This window comes from Strix uralensis, chromosome 3 (genome assembly GCF_047716275.1).
Source record: "Strix uralensis isolate ZFMK-TIS-50842 chromosome 3, bStrUra1, whole genome shotgun sequence".
Lineage (NCBI taxonomy): Eukaryota > Metazoa > Chordata > Aves > Strigiformes > Strigidae > Strix > Strix uralensis.
In genome coordinates, this window is record NC_133974.1 from 15,940,945 (window position 1) to 15,956,328 (window position 15,384).

A 15,384-nucleotide genomic window follows, 5' to 3' on the forward strand; every position below is an offset into this window, starting at 1 on the left:
AGCAGTTAAGAAAGAGGGTTGAGTTCAGCTAGTGTATGGGACAATGCATCCCTTTTCTCAGTTTTCCATAGGTTCTCTTCGCTATACTATCTAAAGCATATGAGAAAAGAAAAAAAATGACAGAGGAATACAGTGAGCAAATAAACTGAAAACTTTTTAAACAAAAGTAAGAAAAACAAGAAACAGATGGAGCTACTGAGAACAGAATGCCACTGTTGAGAACAACGGCTACAATTTAAGGATAAGGAGGTTCTCAAACATAGGGACAACTTCAAGCAGATATTCTATTGACTTTTAATGAGATAATTCACATGTTTACAATTAATGATGTGTTTAATTGTATTTTGTGGGATACGAGTGATTTTTTTGCAAAGGAAGGAAAGTTTAGGTTCCAAAATATATTAAATCCATGGCTAACCAGGATACAAAATAGTGCCAACGGTGACTACTTCTTTATATACATTTACAGTAGTGTGTATTTCTGTCCTGAGCATCTATGTGCCACCAGGTCACATGGAATTGGACCAAGTTCATCAACACATTTAATATAAGCCATCATATACAGCTGTCATATAGTCATAGCTATCTGCCACTACCTACCCGGGTTGGTTATGAGCAACCATCCAAAAAATAGAAAACTGGCAAGCTACAGGCCTTCCTTATCTGGTAGTTAAAGCTTAGTCACTGAGGTTAAAATTCCTGGCCTCTACTTTTATTTAATAATATATGCTGTACACAGATAAAATGGAAAGCAGTCACCATGTATTCAGCTACAGCAAATATTAATATAATTTATGTTTACAATCCATATTAATGAAGGAAAACAGGAAGTTTTCCTCCTTCAAAGTATTTGTAAAGATCTTAGCCTAGCAAATAAACACTATTCACAGATCAAATTTTGTCCTGCTTATTTAACCCTTAGCATAAGCTAAATGAATGGTTATGTGTGAATAGATATTATTGATGGGCAGATTCTCTTGTACAACAACCCTCTTCCCTGCCTTAATAAATAGTAGAATGTCACAACTCCTCCTCTGACCAACCTTCATGTTCAATCTCACCTTTGGCAGAGGTTTCTGAAATGCCTGCATTGCCAGCAGAAGGGGACCAGCTGTTGTCCAGTTGTAGTACCTAGGCATGCAAGAGAGGCAATTACTGCATTTTGTAATCCCAAAATTCCAGTTCATAATCTACCTAGTATTTATCACCTGGTAGGTTAAAGCCATCAAGCCTCTTCAGCACAGGTCACACTCCGGCCTGCATCAGTAATAGCAGACCCACCTTATTCCACAGCATGTTCACAGGTATTTACCACATATACTTTTCAAGCAATGCAAGAGAAGTCCTTAAGTAGAAACAGTATTTGTCATACATTCCTCATGTTCATACTATACCTCATTAGCACAGCACAAGCTACATTTATCACAAGTTGTTTTCACTGCTTTTCCAACAAGGAACTACATAAAAGTTAGGGGCCATAGTCTGTAGGATGTCTTGCTTTTGATATTATGTGCTGAACATGGGTCAACTCTTGTTACAGACTGTAGGACAAATACAGTATTATCGTCCATCTGCCTAGGGAAGCTGAAGCTCACATGACATCCAGAGAGTATGACAGTAAGATCCTCACTAAGTACTCCTCTCCCCAACTTATCAGTAGGCAGGTAAACATTACTATCAAATTCAGAGAACTATGGCAGAGAAGCAATAAATGACTCACCTCAGACCACAAAGAGGGTCAAGTATGAGGCTGTAACATACACGATACAAACTATCACATAAGGGTTCAGCAGGCATGTCAAGTTTGTATGAACAATGTCTATGACTAAGGGTAGCCTAACCTCTAAGTGCAGCACAATTACATGATCTCCCCTCTACTCTTTTAACATCATATGCCAGGTGCAAGGAGCTCTCAGTTTAAAACATCCTCCAAAAATCTGCATCTGTCATAGACCATAGTGCTGCACTGCTGCCAGCAATATAAACATACAAAATAATGTCTTAACCTTGCAGAAACAGAAGTCTCATATTCTGTGGGTGAAGTTTGACAAGTCTTGAAAAGCAATGCCTCCATAGAGGCTTATTAGAAAAATATTCAGTATATACAGACAAACTGCTGGGTACAGAGTGCTTGCAAGCAGACTGCCATATCCCTATAAATATTAATTATTCAAACTGGCTCAGGGCAAGCCTTAGCAAGTTCACATGCTATTTTATTTTTACTCTGCCTATTGAGTGGGAACACTATTAGCATTTAATACTAGCTTCTTGAAATTCAAATTGTGTCAGTTAGCGACACAGGTTATCTGAAACTGCTCTTTACTTTCAATTTAAAGGAGGAAAGGTAACTGAAGAGCCTGAATTCACTAGAGAGTTGATTCTTTCGGGATGAATCTAAGCTATGAACACCCAAAACCTATTTTTCAGCTACAGTTAAACTGATCTAATGCACTGAAGTCCTACAGAAGTGTTTTTGTTGCAACAGTGAAATATTTTTTTCCTGAAATATACTTACTTATTTCCAATCTTAACCACAAGGTTAGGGTCATCAATGATAGCAGGATTGTCCACAAACTGCTGATATGTTACTGCATGTTCTAAGAATTCTTCTGTGGGGGGAAAAAAAGTACATATGTAAAGCATGAATTTACAGATGCCTGGGATGGGCCAACCTAAACCTCTTAGCATCTCTCAGACACATAGGTTTCACATTCAGGGTCAGCCTTTCATTACTAGGGTGCTGAAATTAGCAGCAATACGGAAGCAAAATGTTCAGAGACTCTCAATCCCAGAAGATGCTGAAGGTTTCTTTGTTAGATGCTGGGTGTCTTTCCCATTCAAAATACAAGCTAAGGGGTGGAACCGTGAGGAAGGGAAATCAGGCTTCTAAGCAAGGCAAGGAAGTACTTTGTCATGCCTTTCACTGATCCTCTGTCCAAGTTAGTAGCAGGAACTGATGGGCTCAACGTATATATAAACCCACAGCCAGAAACTTAATGATCGCTTGTAAAGCCTACAGCAAAGTGAAAATGTCTACAAATAAATACCCCTTCCACTAGCTGTGACTCATTTCACAAAATCTATGTAATTTACAAATGATTCAGATAACAATACAACTCCAGTGAGTAACAGTATATTTGAAATGTTTTAATAACTAGCTTCTGAACAGCAGTCAGTGTAGCATCAGTGTCATGATTTTATGATACTGTATTACTGCAGAAAGTGCAAGTCATAACGCATTTATCCTCACATTATACAGTTGGAAGTTCAAGGCACAGAGCAGTGTAAATGATTTATCTAAAAATCACACAAGAAATTGGGGGCAGAGAAGGAACTCAGGTTAAAGTTTCCAACTTCCCCTCCTCGTGTCCCCATTTACAGACCACCTTTTTCATTCCTGACACCGACAGCTGTGAATTTCCTAGCTATACTCTGTACCAAGTGGTAAAAGTACCATTAACACTATTGTGATACAAAACATTACTATCAGGAAATAAAAATACCAATAAAATACTCACCAAAAAAATGTAGCATATGGTGGATTATTAAAATGTGTTAAAAATCATAAATCCTATGTAAGTCTATTATTTTAAGTATGAAAAATTCTAGGAAACTTATCATTAGAGGGACAGTATTTATCTTATCAACACATTCTTAAGTACAGCCACAGGAGGGCACTGCTTCCTCCGTCTAGGATGCTAAAATCTGGCTGACAGCACATACCTATAATTCAGAAAGTAATTCTGTACCTTTGGTTATTTCTTTGTTGTCAGTAAGGCCTCCACAGAGAGAAATGGCAATCGAGGGCAAATCTCGAATTCCATCCGAGGTGTTTTCAACTCCACTGTCAACACCTGAGCTCCCAACAGACTGTGGAGACTGGCTGGCGGACCGTGTCCCTGTCTCGTTCATGTTCTTGCTTTGGACATTATCCCCACTGGAAAAGTAAAATCAGGAATTCAGTCTTCATGTATTCATTCCCAAATTCGCTCCCTTCTAAAAGCACCATTTACATTTGACACTCACTTAGGAAAAAAGGAAGAAAAAAAAATTTTTGCTTAGTTTTGTTGTAAAATTTCAACAAAGTAGCACAGGCCTCATGTACCTTCAAATATTAGATTGCTTCTACTTACTTGCCTAAACTACGCATGTATAATTATAGCTTCACTTATTTAGAAAAGATAGGAAAAATAAGACAATAAACTGTACAATCTTAGTAGACATAATAATGCTACTGTAAGCAGTGTTCGTGGTAGTTAAAACTATTACCACACAGGAACAAGAATAAACATATTAGTTTATCATTTAATTTATATTAATTCTATAAACTGATAGCTAAACCCAAAACAAAGGATGTGTATGTTTGTGTATTTATGTCATGTATATATAATAAAATGCTCCACATATAAACTACTAGGATTAAAATGTTAAGAAACAAGAAATCATTATACCCACTTAAAATCTGTGTATAGATGAGATCATTATTACAAAGTGCAGGCTCATCCAACTCTGCTTTCCATTCCAGATTTACATGAATGCACTTAAGAAAGGAATTTTCAATCCAGCTTTTTTCTCCGTATTACTAATCTTTCTCGATTTTATTGAAATGCTAATATTACAACAGCTGAGTTTAAGCAAGCAAGAAAGAAAAACAAAATATGCAAACTACTTTAGTTGTTCCTCAATGACTTTAGTCAAATGACTAGAGTATGACGTGGAAAGAGGACTATAAATAAGAAGGTCTAATAAAGATGGGAACAAGTTGGAAATTTTATGTTCAGGGTGCAATATTTTCATAAATAAATCTGTCATGCATCTTCCAAAAATTATTTTCTAACATTCATATTTATAGGTGATCACCCACAGCAGAACAACATCAGAGCAATAATGTTGTGTTAATACTGTTAACAGTAAGAAATGTTCTTCACGGTACTAAGCAAGGACCTAGTGATAAATATATTCCAAGGCCAATTGTTCTACCAGGGCATGTAAGACTCACAAACATCAGTGTACATTACATACTAACCCACCATCAATATATGATGCTTAATTGACCAAAATAGAAAATCAGTTTCAAGCACACTTCTCAGGCCCAAATGAAGAGCCTTCCAAAATCTCTAATATTCCTCTCTACAGTTTTATTTTCCTTCTGCCTTCACCTCCGCTTGGACTCTGAAAAAGAGGTCTTATCTGGTTGGCAATTAAGAGTTTGATCTAAACTGGAAGGTGGTAAGAGCTCTTTTAAATAGTAAAAATATAAGCAAAGGACTTTTACTTCTTGGGGAAATAAAGTGCAGCAACTTCTGGATCCATGTCAGTGAGGTCATCTAAATAGACACCATCAGCACCAAGATGCCGGCTTCGTTTGTCTGTAAGGGACAGCACAAATAAGCCTATTAATGAGCATTTTCTGAGTAACAAGCCAGAACTGTTATTACTGTCTAACCATTCACTTTAAGATTGAGAAACCAGACAAGTTATAACAGTCTGTGAACTGTATTTGTATAAAATGGTACTGCCAAAAATTGCAAAACAAGTTGCTCCTATACATTGCTCAGACTTTGAATACACAAAATGGGACAGCAGAGGACTGTTTTGGAGATATGCTGAAGCCTCCCTATCCCACACAAAACCACTGGGAATTAGAAGTCAGTGGTCACTGTAGGAAAACAGCAAAATGAAAACTTTCTGAGTATTTGCATAGGCCTATTATCACAGTAAGGCAATCAGAGCATTTAATCTCCAAGAACTAATCTTCAATCCCCCCTTGCAAAAGGGAAATAACAGACTATACTGTAGTCACTAATACACTATAACTGGCTTGTTAGGGAGACAAGATACTGTTTAGCACATACAACTGATGTGTTGTGTGTGCACATGCACCATTGAAGGGGACAAGACAACCCTCCTAGGTCTTTCACTAGTGCCAACACACTGAGTCACTGTTGTCCTGTTGTTGGTAGTGCATTCAGATAAGTAACCACTGTAAGACCAAAACCTAATCTGGAATTCATTTTAAAGCCCATGACTTCTCACTGTCTCAATTTCCAAACACCAGAAAAGCAATCAGAAAAAAAGTTATGTAAAGACTGAATCGTAAGCAGAGAAACACTGTCATTTTTGTCTTCAAAGACAGTGGAATGCATGGGAAAGTGGCTAAGAAACTTGTACATTTACTGATTAAAAAGCAGCTGCACAAACAAGACTTATATAGGGCTTACATAATTATAGAACAATAAGAGCTCTAAAACATAACATTTGTAAGCAAATAAATTTGATGTGAAGATTGTAATACTTATTATAAAATACCACAGATTTAGAGCCCAGAAGTTAAGAAGTAGAAAAGCAATTACATTTCACACAATCAGGACAGGATGTGTACCACACAGAACTGAAATTGCTCCTGTGAAACAAAAGCACCTTATATTATAGCAAATCTGTTGTTTGTGCAAAAGACATTCTACAACTTTGTCCTACAGCAGAGAGGTTCCACAACTACAAGCAACACATAACAACTCAGAAAGTAGTCAAAAGGAGGTAAACCAGCAGATCTATAGTGTGCTTGTACCAAAAAGTGAAATTTCTGAATCTGTCAAATATGGATGAATTTGGAGCAAGTTTTGCAGTCTTGCTCATACACAGAGCTGCCAAAAATTCCAGTTCAAGGAGAATCTTTTATCTTACTATATGGCTCCTGTGCATGATGCACAGCTCAGGTTTTGAAGGTTCTTTCCAAAGCTTATCTCTTTACCAGATCTGTAAGTGCTTTCAGGGCACAGATTAATTTATATAGCAATAAGGTGCTTTATCACCACAAAATTTAAAGACAAAATCATACATATAAAAGTGCAGAATCAACAGCTTTACCTTTCTTTCTGGAAGGAGAATCTGTCTTGCCAGCTGTTTGGGCTGAGCAAGCTGCAGCTTGTTTTATTTCTTCATTGGTAAGCAATGGTGGTACAGCTGCTCCTGAAGATTCTATCTCTGGCTTATTTGTCTCAGCTGGTAGGGGGTCACTTTCATCAGCAGTTGCTACATCTGCTTGTCGAAGGGCAGGTAGAGGAGATGCAGTGTTAAGCTCCTCTACAGAAGAGCTTTGGATGACCCGAAAGTGAGTGCTTTCGGAAGGATTTACATCCACCATGCTGGGTTCCTTTGCTTTGAGCAGAGAACTGGCCTGTGAGGAAAAATAAACAGATTGCTATAAAGAAAAGCTCTTAAAAAATGCAACAGCCAGAGTTTAACCTGTTCTGTTTGCTCCAGCAAGATCAGATTCTCAAGGTAATCAACTACAGCACAAAACCACTACTAGCTGAGGAGGAGACTACAGTGTACAAAAACCTCTCTGCTGTGCATTTGCTTGTGCAAAATTCATCTGTATCTTGGGGCCAGGAAAGATTTGTTCTGCAATGTGCTCTTCATTTTCCACTCACCTGTCTGTGAGCAGATCACAGCTCCCACCCTGCCCTCCTCCTTTCCTGTGCAAATCCTAGCTTTTTTTCAGAAGGTAACCCTGACAAACATGGGAAGGGAGCGCAGACTGAAGTCCTTACACAATCAGGGTGCTCTCAGGGGCCAGGACAGGAGTACACTGTCATACAGCTATACCCCTGATTTAGATTTTAAATCACTTTATAGGAACAATTCCAGATCTCCGAGTGTGGGACAGGAGGTTTTCTTACAGACGGGAGCTGAACTCCTACAGCAGCAGCTGTATAGCTGCTATGACCTTCACATCATAGCAAACAAACTCTTACACGAAGATCAACAGCATCCAAAACATAACTCCCAGTTCAGGTATGGCCACATCAACTCTGAATAGCTTGGCTAGGGACACAGACAGGGACTGCAGAGGGAAAAGCCTTCAAGAATAAGATTTGCAACACACACCAGGCTGGATGACTGGGATAAAAATGAAACACCCAAATCCTAAATCCTAGACTGGAGATGCCAATTTGAAACTCCTGCCTGGACCTGTGCACTTAAATCAGTTCACTATGTACAGAAAATAGCTGCCAGTTTTCTTGTAATATACATGAGGAGGAGAATAATGCGGATGGGACAGTTCATCTTTGGCATATTAAAGAGGCCAGAGCTCTTCTGAAGGAATTAAGAATTCTGGATTCTCATCCTTACTTTTGTCACTAGCTACCAACAGTGAATTCAAGGTAAATTATAGTAGTGTCATTATAATTCTGGTGCCACCACCAGAATGCAGAAGTCTGAGGAGGATATCCGCTTCCCATGCCTGCAAAGCAGGAATTTTGTTTCTTCATACTGTTTCTGACCCCATCACCCCTGCAGTCCTTTCTGCACAGAAGCCAGCCTTCAGCAGAAGGGGACAAACCCTGCACCATCACTGCCCCCATAGTTGCAGTATGCCACTGGAACTGGACCTTTATTTTTCACACCCCGAGGCAGGTGTAAGCCCTAAGTCTCCCCTCTCCTGTATGAATGCTCTGACTCCACAGCTATCACAAGAAGCTGGCCAGTATATGACTGACCTGCAGTGTACGCAGCAGCACATGGCTACTGTGCAGCAGGAAGACAATGCTGCTGGCACACTGCAGATCCTGCCATCTAGCTGGGCCAAATGGCTTCAGGGAGGAGACAGGCACCAAGCCAGTCAGCTCAGCCAAGAGAACAGCATGTCTGGGCATGCAGAGATACAGAACTGCAGGTGTTTCTGGATGCTTATGTACTCAAGCAACTGATTATAGTTTTTGTGAATCACGCTGCTAACACCAGGCACCTAACTTCCATCTAAGACCATTTATGAATTTCAATGATTTATCAAAGGACATTGGGTTTGATTTTATATGTTATTTAAGCTTCTAACTTTTGCAAGACTAGGTGTCAGGTACTTCATTTTCTACTGTTTATCACTGGTGTTGAGAACATCCATGGTACAAGGTACTTTCCTGTACCTCCTAAGGAGCAAGATGTAATTCACTTACATAAAACACTGCAATTTTATGTAAAACCAGGATCTATTCCCTCTTCATCAGTCTGCAATAGAATAAGCACATGTGACCCATTAAAGCACAACAGATGCTAGCAGGATTTAAACAAATTACATTCAATACCTTTGCAGCCTGGGGTAGCTCTCCCCATGCCCAGTGCATGTGGGGATTATTCTTCAGTCCACTTCTATCCATAGGTTTACTGACTAATTCTGAGTCACTTTGAGGAGTAGGAGGGCGTGAACCTGATGGGCTGAAGAGAAACAAACAAAAAATATTACAAAACCAAAAGTAACCACAATGCACTAAGCACTTTCTAAACTGATACCCACCAACCCAAAGCACTGAAGATCTAAATTAATCATTGGCAAACTGCAAGTGTGAAAGCATGGAAAAAGTTTAAACAGTTCAGGATCCTCTTAGACTAGCATTCAGAGGTTTCATCCATTTTTTAGTAAGTGCTGTCACACAACCAGGATTTGAGATGCTGAAAGAGATGGAACAAGACCACTGGACCTAAACATTTCAGGAGGATTTTTGTTTTTCTGTGTGAAAAAAAGAACGGAGGTGGTACAAGCAGCAGTAGATGAATAGATGTTAGTATTGTTATAATGGATGTGAAGTGCAGAAATTACTCACTTGCATCAACAAGACATTTTATCCTACCTAAGTAATAAATTGGTCTAAAGAATCCAGCTGATTACTTCTTTCTACTAACTTGTTCAGTTCAACCCTTGGATGCATGTTTATCAGGAAACCAGCAGGAGAGCTACACAAAGAATTTGAGTCCTTCCAATTAAAAAAATATTTGTTTGTTTTGCTGACTACTTAATATAAAATATTTAATAAGTAATTAGTAAATTATCAGTTTGTAGCATATTTTTAATGTGATGAAGTCAATAATGTGAGGTCAAGTCAGCCATTAATAAATAATGGTTCACTGATTTCAGGACAAAAGGAAAACTTCTGATTATCTACTCTGCCTTTCTGCATAATGCAAGTCATAGTATTTCACCCTGAACAAAGCCCATTATTTTTTGTCTGACCATAGCATGTCTTTGGTATACTCATACAATCCTAATTTAAAAACTACAAGCAACAAAAGAATCTACAACATTTCTAAATCAAAGGTCCAAACTGAGTTACTTTCACTCTCAAAACCAAAAAGCTTCCTACATTTAGTATAAATTCTTCATGCTTGATTTGGTCTTTACCTTCTTCTGGATAAACTGAATATCCAAGACAGTTTTGCTTTTGTAAGGCAGTTTTCTAGAGTTGGCTGGTAGGGAATTCACTAGTCACAGGAAAATAATTACTTCTCACTAACACTAAGCAACTTTCAAAAATCTGTGAATTTCATATCTGAAAACATAGCAACCTAATTATCTATATCAGTCCTTGTTTTCATCTATGTTGCAGTAAGATATACTCTGAATGTGGACAAACGCTATGACTTTTTAGCTACAGATAATGATGTCATCTAACTAAACTGTAAAATTTATAAGCAGTACCACTGCGGAAGATCTTTTTTGGTCATAAGAATTTCAAATTTTTATCAGTCCTACCATTTGACAGATGAAGGAATCAATACCATGTGATTTTAAAAGTATTTTCAAGCTCTAACGATTCATGAAATGCCTGGTGGATTTTTCAGCAACTTCTACATCTCCCACTGACAAGTTTGTAGGATTTGCAGTATTTTCCATGCATCCTAGGGCCCACTGAAACCTTGGAAGTCAGGTGCACGTGCACTTCAGAAAATCTCAGCAGACAATAGTGCTTCTACTGCTGCTTTAAGCCCAAGACATCTACATTTAAGGAAGTGTTGTCACTGCACGAGTTAATCTGTGCACTACACACATTGTAACCTTCGAAATACCTACTGTTTACTTAGAAAAATCTCCAGTCTGGGCTCTGGGGTATGTTCAGCCCAGGTTTACTTACCCAGACAAACGACCTGAGAGAACACAGGCATTGCTTCAGTTTGGGCTAGAAACTCTGCATTTTGCAGTGAGAACACTGACCAGGGGGAACCTTGCCTTTTCCATAATTTTCCCTGAAAATATTGTTCCCTTATACACTCAAGTAAGTGGGGAAGAAGCCCAGGCTGTTACTCAGCATCCCAAGAACCATGATGTATATTCCCAGCCACACACATGAAAGTGTCAGAAATATGGCACTTGCATATGTACATATATTAAAACAGACAGAGTTCTGCTCTGAGAAGGCTCTTGCTGTGAAAGGCTGCCCGAGGATCCATGCACGAGTCTGAGTTACTGGTTCAGGGTAGACATAGCTACAAGTATAACCATGGTAAGCTAGAAACAGGGTGAGCATCTAACCCCCAAAATATTGCCCACTCTCCCAAAACAAAGTACACAAAATACACACTATCTACTGAACTTTCAACACAAGCACAATGGAAACATCTTAATTCTCATTCTATAAATAACACTTTTCTGTAAAATAAAATACAAGGATTTAGTAGTAACAAAATGTTAGATCTTCAGAATTCTTTTCCGTTGATTTCTCCTTGTGTAGTAGCGTAAAAAATGCCAATACAACATCAGGGTAGACCAGAATTTTCATTGCAATGTCATCTTAATTTAAGAAGCCCAAGACCAAATCAGACTGCAAACATGCATCCACAAGGCAAACAGGGTAAATTATTTTGTTTGTATGAAAGGCTATCAAAGCATTCTCATTCTTTATATCATCTGGAACATAAGCTGGAATTTTCTACGCGACCCACAAACCTTACTACAGGGTTGGTGGCTTCCTGATGAGAGCTGGTTTTCCCTTAGAGAGAAATACCTTTACTGTTTTCTTCATATGGTATATTGTTGTTTAATACTCAATAGCTACTCTCTCCAACTAATATCTCTCTGGAACAGCAACAATAATCTCTGTAGTTTATGGACGCAGATGGCAATTATGCCTACTACAGTCCTGTTTGTATACTTTTTGTTTCTACAGTTCTGCTTCCGTACGTAATGCCAGATGTCGTCTCCTTTACCCGCACTGGGACTATTGTGGCTGCTACTCACTTCACAGTATTGCCACCAAAGTAAAATGAAGTCTAACAAAGCTCACAATCACATTCCTTTAAATTTTTTTTAGCTCATTTAGGTCAAACTAAATCCTGAATTAATGTTATGCTTGCACTGGGCGTCAATAAGGCTGAATACTAAGACCGTGTAGGATATGTAACCCAGTGACAGTATCCTGCAAATGCATCCATGGACCAGATTCAAAATGGGTCCTTTATTCCTTACACCACCAAGACGTTTGTTTTGGGCTCAACCATGCCTTGCAATTCCCCTGTCCATAAGTTAGGCACTCACCCAGCCCAGCTTAAATTCTCTTGCCTTACATAGATTGCTGAGATATTGCAGACCAAACTAGAGCCACCCATCCTGTCAGCACTGCACAAGAAGGAAGGGCAACTTCAGACATTTAGATCAGCATATCTGATTCACATCCCATAAATGCTGATTATTTGTGTCACAGTCCTACGTATTCCTTAACAGCTATGATTGTACTTAATGTAACGCGATGTCAAAGAACTTGGCCTGTAGTTGGCAGTTCTGCAATAGGAAACCACCCTGATCTTTTCAGTGTTTCCCACTGAAAGCAGAGGGCCCTGAGAAAAAGTCCTGTCTTGACTGAGGCCAAATAAAGTAGGAAAATTTAGTCAGAAGCGAAGAGACCTGCCTCATGTACGTGTCACAACAATAGCCAAGAGCCTCTGAACCTCCTTTGAGGTGGTCGTCATAGAGTTTCTTATTTCACACAGAGGAAAATGGTTGCAGACACAGAGGGCTTTACTCAGACAAGTTACTACAGCACTTTAGCTGTGTATCTGGACTGCAGGACAGGTGAACCCAGAGCAAAGTTCATGAAGCCACCCAGAGCACACCACTGCTCCATCCCAACCTGTGTGCCTACCCTTCCTTCCCATGAAAAACACTGAGGAGATCAGCCTTGAATGCCCAGGATCTCACCTCCACTTGGTGCTGCAACATGGTCAGGTTAAAGAGGGCAGACCTAGAAGCTGGGAAAACCTTAAGATTATTGGTTTCAATACAGCCTTAGGCACCTAGTATGGCATCTAAGTTGAGATAAGCAACAAGCAATTTAGCTCAATTTATTACTGAAAGCTTCCTCAGCATTAATGGAGAATTGTAGAGATCATATTCAGACGCCTACTTAAATTTTTTTAACCGAGTTGCTGTGACTTCTCTCCATTTACTTAATGAGGAGAAAGGGCCTGGCTGCAGAATCTTGAGACACCTCAAATTTAACGTATCATAAAAAGTGTCTGTATCCACTTTTAGCTCTGTAGAAAAGGGTCCACAGACAGAGGAATCCTCTACTACAGCAAAGGCTTAAGTCTGGGTCTCCTAAACATTAGACAAGATGCCTTATCTACTGTGTCCTCTTTGCTCTATAAAATGCTCCCTCACTGCAATCCAACACAGAGAAGTCTTCCTTTCCCCCAAATCAGGGAACAAAGGAAGAGAAGCTGTCTCTTTGTACTGGGTTCCTCACATTACAAGCTTTGCACTCCTTATTGCTCACTTAATCTGAGGGCTTTGTTTTGCTTTTACTTTTGCAACCTATGCACAAGCAAACAACTCAGGAAAACCATGGGATAAAAATGTAACTGAAATATACACTGACTGTAAAAAGCCATATGGAAATGTCAATCTTCAGAGGAATGTAAGCTTTCACTAGCTAAGTTTTCTTTTTTTTTTTAATCATCTTAATCAACTTCAGTTTTAACTCAGGTTTTCACTGGTCTGATTTTTATATTAGCCATCTTTATTCAATAGATGATTCATCAAGGTAACTTACCTCCAGTCAATGCCCACAAAGTAGCAAGCAAAGGAAGTGGTTTTCAGTGTCACTTTCTTCAAAGTGTCTGGGTTAGCAATAAGTGCAGTTATAAATTCAACAGAGTTCATATACTATGAATGTGTTAAAAGTGTATTAATGTGTTAAAAGGATTAAAGAGCAGCCCAGAAAAGAGGGAGGACAACTGTTCTACCTGTCTGGAGGAGAAAAGTGAGAAGGTTGTTGAGGACAAGAGTTAGATAGGCCTCCGTCTGCTGGAACAGTGAGAAGGGAGGATTGCCCTGTGCAATCTATAGGCTTACTGGACAGCACAGCATGTTGGTAGAAAGAAAAACAGGGTGTCATTATTCACAAGTGCTGATTAACATAAGCTCTTTGTGCATTAGCTACATGAATGCTGAATTTACATCTAGAATTTTCAAAATCCAGAATACTGCAAACAGAATGTACAGTTCAAAAAGCCATCGAAGGGGCAGTGTATTGACAAATGCTGTCACCAGACTGGTGAAGCTAATCACGTTAAGCTTTACAGTCAGTGGAAAAAGTTTCTTCCAGAATCCAATTCAAAACATTAAAATTAGGCCCTTGCTCTGAAATAATCTCCCCACTCTCCCTTCCGCTGCCCCTCAACTATAGACGCAGTATATTTAGATTAGACTTCTTAGGATAAAGTCTTGAGAATATTGCTCCACTCCAATAGTCTGCATGGAGGGTGTAGGGCACATGTGCACAGGGCACACACACAGAGACCACTGGAATTATAATGCAATGCACATTAAGCAAAAAAATTGTCCCTTTTGATAGCATTCTGTAGACACAAGAAAGGAGGTCCAAACTGATCTGTTTTGACATCAAAGGTACACACATGCACACAAATACACAAACAGCAAAAAGTAAGCATTACTGTGAGTGTTGTTTTCACACAGTAGGTATTTCATGTCTAACTGTGTAATTCAATAGATTAGCTTTGAAAGGGACACAAGAAGTTCATATTCTTAATCACTTAAAAAAAAAAAATCTTGTTTTTATACATCAACCTTGCAAGTTCTTAAAAGGATTACGTCCAAAGTACTAAAGATTTATATACCTGCATTCACTTAAGTCCTTACAAGGTGTGTGCATTCAAGCAAAGATTCAGATTTCAAAAATGTTCATCCTCTCTACAGTACTTATATTCAAACAGTGACATTAACAGATATAAACATTCTTCAGAATTTGTGGACCTGCATTTGTATGCATGCACTTGTTGAATCAAGAACAAAGCTAACCTGAAGCCTCTGTACACTCTGATTTCAAATATAGAAAGCACTCATCTAGTAGTTGGCAGCGACCATGTTTGATACCAAAATTTTTAGTTAGATTTTATATAGCACTAGCATATAAGACATTAATGGAAAGAGGAAGATTATTTAGAACTGTACTATCAGAAAAAGTACCTTTGAATAGGTGACCATTCTCCATCTGAATGAGGGTAAGATGCAGACTGAGAAAACGTAGAAACTGCAGCAGCCTTTATGTCAGATACATCATCAACAAAGACATCTGGAACAGGGATCCTACGTAA

At 38.8% G+C, this 15,384-nt stretch overlaps 1 protein-coding gene across 4 annotated transcripts in view; it reads right to left on the bottom strand.

Moving 5' to 3' along the window:
• LPIN1 (lipin 1) overlaps positions 1-15,384 on the bottom strand; it is a 55,478-nt gene that overhangs the window by 27,404 nt on the left and 12,690 nt on the right. For 3 of the 4 annotated variants that reach the window (XR_012628005.1, XM_074861549.1, XM_074861548.1), the window contains exons 5-12: positions 15,257-15,376; positions 14,014-14,121; positions 9,087-9,216; positions 6,868-7,177; positions 5,276-5,369; positions 3,750-3,937; positions 2,516-2,609; positions 1,062-1,131 (exon numbers count right to left, since the gene is read on the bottom strand). Coding sequence is in view for 3 of the 4 variants with exons in the window: in XM_074861549.1 (XP_074717650.1) it covers positions 1,062-1,131; positions 2,516-2,609; positions 3,750-3,937; positions 5,276-5,369; positions 6,868-7,177; positions 9,087-9,216; positions 14,014-14,121; positions 15,257-15,376 (1,114 nt within the window). In the remaining variant the exon portion in view is untranslated. The remainder of the gene's footprint in view (positions 1-1,061; positions 1,132-2,515; positions 2,610-3,749; positions 3,938-5,275; positions 5,370-6,867; positions 7,178-9,086; positions 9,217-14,013; positions 14,122-15,256; positions 15,377-15,384) is intronic. The other variant, XM_074861550.1, reaches the window with a different exon arrangement.